This window comes from Heterocephalus glaber, unplaced genomic scaffold, assembly GCF_053883595.1.
Source record: "Heterocephalus glaber isolate CG9 unplaced genomic scaffold, H.glaber_assembly_v1.0 deba00000613, whole genome shotgun sequence".
In the NCBI taxonomy this organism is placed as follows: Eukaryota; Metazoa; Chordata; class Mammalia; order Rodentia; family Bathyergidae; genus Heterocephalus; species Heterocephalus glaber.
The window spans coordinates 1,557,101-1,569,675 of record NW_028258152.1 but is presented as its reverse complement, the minus strand read 5'-3'; the positions used below and the strand labels follow the sequence as shown (position 1 = coordinate 1,569,675).

Here is a 12,575-nt window from a genome sequence, read left to right as displayed (position 1 = left end):
GTTTGATGTCCCTGCAGGAAACCTGGCTTCCTTGTGCCAACTGCCCACTCTCTTCTTTCTTCTTTTAGATTATCTCTGGACAACACAGAGGCAGAACTGAAGTCACTGGTTGTCAGGACGAGATCGCTGAAGGAAAACATCAAGCCGGACGTGGAACTTTGTCAGCAAATGGAAGATTTCCTTCAGGTGCGTAAGTGATTCAAGTTGGTCCTTCTTGTCTCATCTGCAGCAGCCCCAGCGAGGCCGCTCACTTTTGTGCGGGCAGCATTCACATTTTTCCCCAGGACAGTACAGAACCCTTCACACAGCACCGAGAAGCCCCTTCGTTGCTCGGAACATTGCTCACGAGTTAGACCTCAGGCCTCTGGTCACGGGTGGAGCTCCTGCTTGTCCGGTGCAGTTTTGTGCTTGCACTGGGACTATCCCTAAGTTTTGCTTTTAAGCCACAGCAGAACACGGCTTGCAGAAAATCATCCCCTTAGAACCCAGGCTGTTCTTCCTGCCCGTGTTTATATGAAGAGACCAGCTGTGTTTGGCTCGTTCTCTAATGGGAGCAGATCCCACACATGATCAGCACCCGAATACATCAGCCCCAAGGGTGTGTCGGGAACCTCTGCAAATCGCATCCATAGAAAGGAGCAGAGTGATGGCTCATGGTGACTCACCAGTCACACAGTCTGACACACGTCCTTTATCTTGCTTATTTTGAGAAGGGAAAGTGGTGCCGTTGCCCTCTGGGAAATGGTGTCCTACCTTCCTTGTAGTCAGCCCCTGCGGGTCCCCCGGGATAGAATCCAAATGACAGACCATGTCTGGCACTAGGCAGGAACACAGTGCTCCTGAGGGTGAGCCACCAAAGCCCTTACTTATTAGTTGAGCTGCTTGCAGATATTATGAGTTCAGCCCATATCGGCAAACACTGAATTTTATTTGGCTTCACTGTGAACTTAGTTTCATTATTAAACATGTGCTCTGTATTTGCCTTCACATATAACCAAGCTGATTTTCCCATTCAGATATACACATTTTGTTTGTTGGTTTATTTGGTCAGTTGGTTGGTTGGTTGTTTTTTTGTTTTTTTGAGACAGGGTCTCTCCATGTAGTTCAGGCTGGCTTTGAACTCACTATGTAGATCAGGCTGGTCTCAAACTCACAGCGATCCTCCTGCCTCAGCCTCCTGGGTGCTGGGATTACAGGCGTGTGCCACCACACCTGGCTTTCAAGTGTACACATTTTTCTCAGTATAGTGACAAAGCAAACACCATCACCAGCACCAGCACCACAAAAACATGAAGCAGTGGTCAAGCATAATGAGATGTATAAAACAAATTCAGAAACTCATAAATAAGGACCATCAGACGTCAAGATGAAGGTTCTCCTTGTGAGGCTGATGGGGCTCGGTGGTAGGAATGTGGTTAACATGCATGAGGCCTCGGGATTGGTCACCAGCACCGCAAATTGTAAAATGAATAAAGTGGAGATTTGGGTTGCTTCATTCCCCCGAGTTCTTAAGTATTAATATCTTATATTGATTTGATTTTGCCTTGGTGGGGATCGAACCTGAGCCCTCATGCATGCTAAGCACATGCTCTACCACCAAGCCACACCCCCGGCACTGCTCTTATTTTACACTAAATCTCAATACAGAAAGGTTTAGGCTGAAGAACAGTTCTCCCTTCTCATCTCTAGGCCGCTCTTCAAAAGCAAGCTTACTTTAACTCTTTAAGTTCTTCTTTCTAGTAGTGTTCTATGTTTTTGTTTTTCATTTTCAATACTGAGGAGGGAACCCAAAGATAGCGCTAACCACTGAGCGACACCTCCCCCCCCTCCCCCCACCCTGGTGGTCGTTTTTATCTCTATAAATAAAGTGTGCCACACAGCCCTATCTTTTTCGTTCATAAAATCAACTTCTTCTTTTCTTCTTTCCTCTCCTCTCCTTTCCCTTCCTCTCCTCTTCTCTCCTTTCATTTTTTTTTCCTTTTCCCCCGGCACTAGGGATTGAACCCAGAGCTTTTGCACTGAGCTACATTCCCAGCCCTTTTTTGAATTCTGAAACTGAGTCTCACTAAGTTGCCCAGGCTGGGCTGGATCTTGCGATCTTCCTGCCTCAGCCTCCAGAGTTCTGGGATTACAGACTTGTACTGCTGGGCCTCAAGTCAACTTCTTAAATAGATGAGATGAAAATGTCTTACGGGAGGTTAGGGTTGGGTCATGCTGGGATCCGGGACTCCTTGCCGCAAGCAGTGGGGGCTTTGAAGGGTTTTGAGCAGAAAGATGGCAGGGACGAGTCTTTCCCAGACCCACCTTTGTCTGCATTTTGACCCCGTGGGGGACATTCTGAGTCCCCTGGATTGGGGCTTTGGTGCACAGCAGGCCGGGTGGCAGCGGAGAGCTCTTCCACACGCCGCTGGCCGTTGTCACTCCCTGGCGCCAGCGCGCCTTGGACCTCGCTGTGCCCCGGTTCGGTCCGTCAGTCGTGTGGAACTCACAGGGTCTGAGCTGACCTTGCTTCTCTTTCAGTCCTGTTCTCACGGTGTTTCATTGTCCTGACACCGAGGGGACTCTGGGGCCAGGCTTCCCTCCTGGTGCCCCGCTGACCCCCACCAGGTCTGCAGATGACTGCAGATGAGACTCGAGGTGGGGCTCAGCTCCCCCGTGGCTCCTTGTCAGCGGCCTGTTTTCTGCAGCTGAGCTGTCCTTGGCTGGAATCCCCCTTCCCCCTGCGGAAGGATGACAGCAGAGCTTTCTCCCTGCCTGGATGCTCTTCTCTCCATACCGGAACACACAGTGCGAAGCCGCACGCTGCCTTGGGCTCCTGACTCACAGGGTTGCTCCGTTTCCGAATAGATCTGCTTTCCTGCCAGCTCTAGAATGTGCTTGGTTGGGGAGAGGGGCCCTCCGGGGGGAGAGAGGTCAGAAGGAGACTTACAGGGATTGCTCGGGGCTCTGTAGCTGGCCAAGCAGGTTCAGACAGCTGCCCCTAGGGGAACCTGCACTTTCCCACACCGAAGGCCCAACCCCTGCACTCCAGAAAGAAGCGTCTCGAGCGTAAGCCTCTTTTTAAAAACCATGGTGCTGCCGTTTGGTAAAGTAACAGATTTCCTGCATCCCTGCTTCACTGGCAGACAAGAAAGCTGTCGGTCCCACCTGTACTGGCAAAGTGTGTTTGTGAGCCTTGGGTGTGGCCAGCCCTTCCCGGGGAAAGCAGGCTTCTTTTGCCCCAACCACTTTGTAGGGGCCTCAGACTTCGGGACCGAGGAAGAATTAGGAGGAAAGAAGTAGTAAAGAGAGAATTTGTATGGGATGGTAATTTCTAAGCGTGGGACCCTTCATACTTTCCTGCAGAGTTTTAATAAAATATCGATTCAGGGTCCACCCACCTGCATGAGGGGTACAGGATGAGCTGTTGCCAACATTTCCCAGCCAACTGGGACAGCACCCCAGCTTCAGGTGCAAGGGCTTCAGTCCTGGGGGCGCCCCTGACCCCAGTGGAGCTTCTTGGAGTTAACAGGGCAGCATGGGGGGCTCATCGGTGCAAGTGAACTTCACAGACCCTAAAATAAACCTTTGGCCATGTGAGAGCTTTAAGAGAAAGAGGAACAAATGTAGAAGAAGGGCCGGGGATTTGGCTCAGTGGTTTTGCCACCTGCTGTGCAAGCACAAGGACCCAAGTTTGATCCCCGGTACAAAAAAAAAAAAAAATGCAGAAGAAATTTTTCTTAATAGAATCAGCTGATACTGGGTCACTTTTTCAGTGACACTGAAGGTGAAAATTTTCACAGTGGCACGGTGCAGGTTAAAGTTCTTAAATCCTTCATTCTTTTGAGACAGGTAGGTTCTCACCGTGTTGCCCAGGCTGGTTTCATTCTCCCGGACTCAGACAGTCCTCCTGCCTCAGCCTCCCGAGTAGCTGCAACCACAGGTGCACACCACAGCGCCCAGCCTCTCCCACCTACCCCACTACTTGGTGGCTCCCAGCGCTCAGTTTTGTTTGGCTTGGCTTTCTTCTTGGCTCTGTGTGCGTGATGTTGCCTCGAGCCTGGCCCTTTCTGAGGCCAGGAACCAAACCCAGTTGTGCGTCTTCCCCAGGCACGGGCCGGGGTGCTCCGGCTCCTCCTCGGCCGGCCTGCTCACTTCACAGGACCTCTGGTTTTTCCACAGTTTGCCACGGAAAAGCTGGCAGACCTGGAGCAGTGGAAGCAGAAGCTGCAGCGTGAGGCGCACACCCTTATCGATTTCTTCTGTGAAGACAAAGGAACCATGAAACTGGACGAATGCCTCCAGATATTTAGGGACTTCTGCACCAAATTCAACAAAGCAGTGAAGGTAAGGCTGGCAGCCTCTCCGTGTCTTCAGAGGCCTTGAGAGTCTTCTCCTTGCTGACCGAGTGCCCTGCCTGTGGCTGCCTTAGGGCTTGGATAATAAGAATCATGTCTGCTGTCCCTGTGACGCCTTCCCATCCTAAGTCTGGCATGGGCTGCTTCTCCGATGCTCATAAGGACAGGCACAGCGATGGTCTGGAGGCAGTTGGATGGTGCACTCCCATCATGAAGAGAGTCACAGTATTTAAAAGTCTTCTCCGGGTCCTGACCATAGATCCCCCCTCTAAAAGGGGATTTCCACCTTTGGGGAGACCTTTGTTGCAGTGAGGTGACTGGAAAGGCCTTCCTTCCCTGTCACCTGTTTCCCACACCAGGCCACTGTGGCAGTCAGCCGTGTGGGAACCCTGTGGGCCCCAGCCAGTGGCGGCTGCACTTCCGGGCCCTCAGCTGCTATGTCCAGGGATCTGAGTTGAAATTGGGGTTGCCTGGTTTAGCGAATCAAACCTCTGCCCGTCAGGGAAACACAAAGTGACAGCGTACATCCCTCTGTTCCCGGGCGTGCGGAGGACCCACATCTTGCCTTGTATTTATTTGTTCGTTTGCTTGTTTATTGCTAAGGAGCCACCCTGGGGCCTCGCACTCCTCCTCCACCTTTTAAATGCATGCCTGTCCACAGCTGAATTTCTTGGAGGGGCTGGTCAGGTTTCTCTCCAGCTCAGGATTGCTTTCCATTCCCAGCCCCTCCCTTCTCTGTCCAGCTAAGAAAAAGAGGCTTAGCCTGAGGCCACGTTAATGCTCCTCTGTCCAAGCAGTGAGCTCAGTGGTGGGAGGCCACGGGGTGGCAGAGGCCAAATCGGCCCTTTCTGAGGCCCCCAGGCCTGTGAAGCCACCTGTGTGACTGCCCTCAGCCCGGCTGTCCGGAGGCCAGGACTTCCCCCCACCCATGCCATGGGCAGCCTTGCAAGGACGAGGCGTGAGAAGCCAGGGACCCCAGGGGAGCTGAGCTGAGGAGCCAAGAGTCCCCAGCCAGAGCCTCACCAAAACTGGAAAGTCCACTGTAGGAGAAAACTCATTTTCAAATAAAAACTGCTAACAGTAACAGATTTGGGTCATGAGATCCATGTAATTACATGATTATACCATCTTGCAACCCAAAAGAGATCGGTGATTTGTGACACAAATGCAGCCTGGTTTCTGTATCCACAGTTCCACGTCTGCAGATTCAACCAACCACAAGCTGAAAATATATTTTTAAACTGTATCTGACCTGAATACTTGCAGACTGCTTTTGTCATTTTCCCTGAACACTACAGTGTAACAGCTGTTTGCACTGCACTTGCATTACATAGGTAGTGTATGTAATCTAGCAATGATTTAAAGTATATGTGAGGATATGCACAGTTTATGCAAATGCCTCATCATTTTATATGAGGGACTGGAGCATCCTCAGAATTTGTTATCCAGGGGGCCCTGGGGCCCGTTCCCTGCAGATTGAGGGACAGCTGCATATTAAGTCACACAGGCAGTGAAGGGACTGACTCCAGGATGTAAGTTTGCTCTGGATCGGTTTCACTGGGGAGGGCTGGGTGTTTTTCGCAGCAGGGTGAAGGCTGAATGGTTTGTAAAGCACACCTTTTCCTTTGCCTCCTCTCTGTGGGGTCGGGCCAGGACACAAGGGATGGAGCCTTCTGCTACAGGGTACAGCTGGCCAGGACACTAAGGCATTTGTTGTGGTTTTTTCGTTTGTTGGTTTTTGGGGGGGGGGGTTGGCTCTGGAGATCGGACTTGAGACCTTGCGGTTGCGAAGCAGGAGGCTGACGACTGAGCTAAATCCTAGGCCATTTGTGGTATTTCTTTAGCAGGGAGCAGAGAACAGAATTAAAAGGCACTTCTTAACATCTTGGGTATCCATTTATATACGAGTGTGTACATGTGTGCAGTATGTGTGTGGATGCATTCATGCAATACAGAACTACAGTTGTAGCTACAGCCTTTTAGCATCCATAGTTCGTTCGTCTTCACTGCCGTTGCCTGCCCCGGACTTGCTGAGGGTCTTCCCTCCTGTCTTTCCCCGAGTAGGAACCCAGTTGGCGTCCTTGGAGTTGAGGTCACACATGTGAGGGACACACGTAGGTGGGCTGGAGGCCTGGGAGTTGGGCCCAGGAATTACATGAGAACTGTAGACAGATTGTTGGGCCCGCCCAAGTGTATCCCTCCTGCCAGATCCCAAGTCCCTGCACACACACCCGTGTGAACACACACGCCCCCGGGCTCCGGCCATGCCACTCAGTCTCAGGTAGGTGGCCCTGTAGTTGCACCCCCTCTCCCCACGTTTCATGCGGCTTCTCTCATCCCCACGCAGGACAACCGCGAGCGCGAGGCGCAGGAGTCGAGGCAGCTGCAGCGGCTGAAAGCCACGGAAGAGAGGCGGCATCACTGGGCGGCTGCGGAGCTCGGGGCCTTTGGCCGCAGCAGCAGTGAGAACGACGTGGAACTGCTGACCAACAAGGGTGCCGAGGACCAGGCGCCTTTCCTGCGCCCCGGGACCGAAAGCTCCTCCTCCCGCCCCCCCAACACCCTGCGCTCCCGCCATTCCCTGGGCATCTCGGCCGAGCGCGAGCTGCTGACCTTCCTGGAGAGGGCCACCACCGGCTGCCCGGAGGAGCCCAAGTTCAACAGCCTGCCCCGGAGCAGGGCACGGCAGGCTCGGCCTGCGGTGGCCAGGATGCAGCCCGGGGAGGCAGGGGACCGCCACCTGCCCTCTGTGCACAGGCCTCAGGCCTCTCCGGCCGGCCCGGAGCGAGTCCCCGAGCCGCCCTGCCCGTGGCGAGGCCAGCCGCCGCCCGGGCCCGAGGAGCAGGCCTCCGCCGTCCCCCGAGCTCGGCGCGGCGGACTTGGCGCGCTCCAGAAGAGGAACAGCGAGCCTGCAGGCCTGGGCCCCGCGGGGACGCCTGCGCTCCCGTCCCTGGCTCTGGGCGTCCAGGAGCACGAGCTGGTGGCGGGGCTGGCCCAGTTCAGCCTGGAGGACCCCAAGGGCCGCCAGCAGCCAGCGCGCCTGGCCCAGCGTGACGCTGGCCCAGGGGCGTCTCCGGGGCCCGGGACCCCGCCGGCCCCCAGTGCTGGCAGCGACCGCGTGACACCCGTGAGCAGCGGACCCCAGGAAGGGCCCGGCCCGGCCCCGGAGGCGGACACCGCAGAGCCCGGCGGCAAGGCCTCGGGGTCTGTGGGGAGCGGCGCCCCTGAGGACGGGGACCCCGGGCCGTGCCACGTCTCGGACACGACCGACTGCTCGCTGAGCCTGGACTGCTCGGAGGGAGTGGAGCCCCGGCCAGGAGGCGCGCGGCCGGGCGAGGACACGGGGGCCCTCCAGGCCTCTCCCCTCCCGGCTTCCAGCCCCGCCGGGGAGGCTCCTGCCCCTGACTCCGTGAAGAGCGAGCCCGCCTGCAAGGCCGGCCTGGCCAGGGACCGGCTCGCCAAAGGGAAGGAGGCCTCCGTGCCAAAGCGCAGCTCCCTGCGGGAGGCGCCTCCGGGGACCGCCAAGCCGGGCAGCGCGCGGCGCAGCGCCGGGACCGCGACCAAGCCGGTGCGGACCCTGACGGCGTCCGAGAGCCAGAGCATGCGCAAGGTGGTGCCCATCTCCAAGGCCGGCCGGGCGCCCTCCGCGGGGACCGAGGACCAGCGGCCGACGCGGGGCAGCGGCGGCGCCCGGCCCGGGAAGGAGGCCGCGCTGCAGCCCAAGGGCTCCCTCAGGAAGCCCAGTGCCAAGCCGCTCAGGAACGTCCCGCGACCCAAGCCCGAGGACAGCAAGCTCAGCTTCTCCCCAGCCCAGCGCCCCGAGGAGAAGCCCAAGACCTCCCCGGCCCGCGGCCCGCCCTCCACCCCTGGCTTTGCGCGCAGCACCTTCGCCTCCTCGTCGCGCTGCGTGAGGACAGATGCCACCCCCGCGGCTAGGACGCCCGGCCTCACGCGGACAGTCTCCCAGAGGCAGCTCGGGCCCAAGGGCGGCCCCGAGGACGCTGCGCCCAAGGACAGCGGCCCCCTGAGGCGCGCCAGCAGCGCCCGGGTCCCCAAGAAGGGCGCAGAGTCCACTGAGGGTCCCGGGGCCGTCTCGGGCAGGGCGGCCCCCAGGCGGCAGAGCTCAGGGCGGACGGCGCTGGGCAGGATCCTGCATCCCCTGGGCAAGTGAGGGGCTCGCCGCGGCGTTCCCACGGCGAACGAAGACTGCCTGCCCGGCTAGGGCTACGGTGCGAGAGGACACCGCCCAGCGTCTGCTAGGCGGCGCCAAAGCCGGTGACGCCCGTCCGACTGGCACCGGAGGAGCCGGGTGGCACGTGGGTCCCCACCGGCTCGGGCCCTTCTCCTCTCCTTCCCGCAGAGCAGAGGCCCCCGAGATGACCTGGAAGGTGACACTCCTGTGTAACAAGGGAATAGTTTTTCTGGCCAGTTTGTGTATATCGAAGACTTTTTTTAAATACTGTATTACGAAAATAAAATGTTTCGGTTGGTTCCTTTGCACAGTGAAGTGGCTCCCAGGGACATTACCGGGGTCCCCTGGCCTCCCCGAAGCCCCTGATGGGTTAGATGGGCCCTGGCCCCTCTGGCTGAAGACTGGCTTGCTCCTCGCCCCTTGAGTGACTCTGGTGAGGGTTGGAGTGGGGACAGGAGGGGACCTCAGACCAGGCGCGCTGTGTTGGGGCGCCCTGGCCTGAGCCGGCTCAGTGGGATGCAGGTGTGGCTGCAGGAAGCCCACCCTGCAAATGTGCGAGAGTTTCCCGAATCTCACGGTGCTCGCGGGAAAACATCAGGGCTTCTCCGCCAAGCACGCTTTTCCTGTTGTTTCCACATTGGTGTATCTGTCATAAAACTGAGTGAAGGCTGCGGACGCATCTTCGCTCCCGTGACAGGGCAAAGCCAGGCCTCTGTCCCTGGACGTCCTTCTCCCGTTTCTCTCCCTCTCCGAGCTGACCCTTCCTGATGGTACCTGGAGCCTGGCGGGGGGCCCTGCCCTCTCCCACACCCACCTCCAGTTCCTTCTCCTGATACTTTTTAATGTTGGCATCTCTTCCTTGTTCTTCAAATCCTGAGGAAAACCTAATCAGGTTGGGTTTTTTTAAAGCAGGTCAAAAATTGAAACTGATTTACATCATCAGGAAATTTCGAGGGGAAAAAATCAGGCTTCATTTGAAAGAAAGTCCGATTTCTACTCAACGCCTGTTTCACTACCTCTCCCTGAGACTTGGGAAGTGAGGGAAATCTTGAAACATCTCTGTTTTAGAAGTTGCTCCCCTCCTTCACTTTGGGTCACCTACTAGTAAAACCTCGTCTGAGGTCCCGCATGGGTAGCCCGATGGATTTAGGCAAACGTGATGCATTCGTGGTGAGTCTATGTGTTACAGTCGTCTCTAGAATGTTACTGGAAACTGAGCTGCTGAGCTGTCGATAAAGTAAGGGGTTGAAGAATTAAGGCCCTGCCCACGCACCTCTTGTTAAAAGCAGTCCCAGACAGGTATGTCCAGGGCTCCTCAAGATGTATATGGGAATCCTGAGCAGATTTTCATGGCCTTAAAGACTAAGATATCATATATCTCTCCAGGTAGATGGAAATGTCCCAAACACCAGGCCCGTGGATGGAAGGGGTCATAAGCTTTTGGACTTGTGGGTATCGAAGGGCCTAGAACTCCTAGGAGGGACCTGCTCTGGGCTGATGCTGCATGGCCAGTCAGCTCCTCCCCCAGCGTCAGTCTCCCAGTCCACACCCAGGGGTTTATGGCCTCCCTGTTGGTCTCTAAAGGTCCTTCCAGCCCCAAGGCCCTGTCTTTGCCTGGGGTGAGCCTCCCTAAGCAGAGGCTGCCCCAGGGGCTACTCAGAAGGAAGCCTCACAGAGAGGCTTGGTGCTGAGGTCATGCAGGCGGGGTCACCCAGGAAGTGTTGTTCCCCTCTCCCCGGGGACAGCCAGGTGCATCTGTGTGAGCAGATGATCATTCTATTACCTTTTATCGGTAGTAAGCTTGGGAAAATAATTTAAGTATACGGTGGAGAATTGTAAATATGTTTCTATATGCATTTGTTGAAGATGAACTGAATGTATTTAAAGGTCCATTTATATGTGCTTTTATGTAACAGCTAGTTTAATAAAGTTCCTGTTTATGGAAGTTGTGCTTAATCTTGTCCTCTTTCGTGGATGTGTCAAAGCCATACTGCTGGGAGGGTGTTTAATTTCCTGCCCAGAGAGAAGGTGGGAAATTAAATAAAGGAGCAAGGAAGGGCTGGGATCCAGCAGTCATGTCCTACAAAGACTCAAGAGCCAAAATGAGGCCGTTGGCAGTGTGTCTTCTTGGTGTTGGTGGCACAGGACATACACAGAGTGGAAGTCGTGGGGAGTGGGCTCTGCCCCAGACCCAAGGGGTGCAGGCTCGCATCTGCCCAGGCCACCAATGGAACCTGCATGCCTCCCACAGAATCGCGGTAGTCCAGGTTGGGCCGGTTTTGTGTAATCTCTGAGAGGCCAGCAAGTCTGGATCTGCTCCTGCATCTGGTCTTGCATGTTGGCACAGGACCCATTGGGAAATCGCATCTCACCTCTGTGGCTGGCTCAGGAATGAGCAGAGGGCGGGAGACAGCACTGCATCTCAGATCCGTTGGCACCAATGTCCAAAGAAAGACACATCCTGCCCAAGATGCATTCCTTGGACCTCAGCTTTCATAGCAGTTTAGTCCTAGCCACTGTCCTGCTCTGTCTGAAGGTGGGTTAGAGGCATATCCTTGGCCAAGACATCACAGAGGACAGAGTAGGTGATGTTCTTCTCTAGTTGCTGCACAATTCCTGGACAACCACAGCCTGGTTTTGCCTGGCTCATAGGCAGTTTGGGACACCAGTCTCCCCCGTACCTTCCTCCTTGCTGGTCAGAGGTTACTGCATCACACACACACACACACACACACACACACACACACACACACACACACACACACACCGGAGTTCTTTATCTTCCCAGTAGGCTTTAAGAAAATTTCATTTTGGGCTGGGGATTTAGCTCAGCAGTTATAATGTCTGCCTTGCAAGTGTAAGGTCCTGAGTTTGATCCCTGGTACCAAAAAAAAAGAAAATTTCATTTTACCCCTTTCTTGCGGGTTCCAGTCCTCATCCCAAAAATACACATTGAATTTAAGCAGCCACTGTTTCCTATTTTTCATTCAATGTTCAGCATATCTGTGTGTTACGATGGGAGGCCCTAGAATAAATTCCTCAAGAGTAATTAATGCATCACCTGAGGTATACAAATTCATGAATGTCTGCATCCAAATGTGCAGAATGTTTCCTCTCATCTGACAATGATGACATTTTGTAAGTTCACAGAATTTTCCATTGAAACTTACACTTCGTTCAGTATATACTTTTTTCTTTCTGCCATGCTGGGGATCAAACCCAGAGCTGCCTCTATGGTAGCCAAGGGCTCTACTACGAGGGTATATCCCCAGCCCTTCATTATTGCTTTACGATTCAGCTCTGACCAAAAAAAGCCTTTTTTTTTTCTAGTATGTGTCCCTAAACACCTATAAGGCATCAAAAATAAGGTCCAAATTTAGATAAAGGATGTAGCATCTGGTCACTCCAGGCGTTCTTAAATTATCTGGGCTATGAGCACAGTGGGTCTGCAAAGTCACCCCACTCAGCATCCAGGAACTAAGAAGTGCAGCTCAGACTGGGTTGGAATCATAACCCAGGGTACCTTCTCCCTGGGGGCTTTCGCATCTGCCTGAATCCCAGCTGGAGCGAGCTACGCCTCATTGGGTCGCCTGTGTGAAGACAAAGATAACATTCTTGCAGTTGAAAAAAGTGCCTTTTCTGTCTTCTGGGCCAGAGCGCTGCAGTGGGGCTTTGGGCTTCCCCGTTGGTGGGATGAACAATTGGACTCCACTGCAAGAGGGGCCGTGCTCTCGAGCAGCCTTTGCCAGGCCCAGGAGCCCAGCCTACCCTGCTGCCACCCTGAGCGCAGACACCCCAGCCCTTCTGAAAGGATGTCCGTCTGAAGCCCCCACTGGTGAGTTCATGTTGGGTGCCTGGAATCAGGTCCTGGGCTTTGCCTGGCCTCCTTGGGAACATTCGGGGGTTGCATCTCACAGGTGGTCCCCAGAGCGTAAGCCGATGGTGTCCTCGAGCTGGTTTGCAACCTGAGGAGGTCAGAATGCTCGTTTCCTCCGCCACCATGCCGAGTCTTGCAGGTCAGTTTTCCAGGAACCTATCTAACCCTC

General features: G+C 55.0%; 1 protein-coding gene across 1 annotated transcript in view; it reads left to right on the top strand.

Moving 5' to 3' along the window:
• Positions 1-10,474, top strand: part of Fhdc1 (FH2 domain containing 1) — a 38,002-nt gene extending 27,528 nt beyond the window's left edge. The window contains exons 10-12 of the mRNA XM_004869223.3: positions 69-186; positions 4,162-4,326; positions 6,685-10,474. Coding sequence (XP_004869280.1) covers positions 69-186; positions 4,162-4,326; positions 6,685-8,508 — 2,107 coding nt within the window. The 3' untranslated portion in view covers positions 8,509-10,474. The remainder of the gene's footprint in view (positions 1-68; positions 187-4,161; positions 4,327-6,684) is intronic.
• Positions 10,475-12,575: the final 2,101 nt, after the last annotated feature.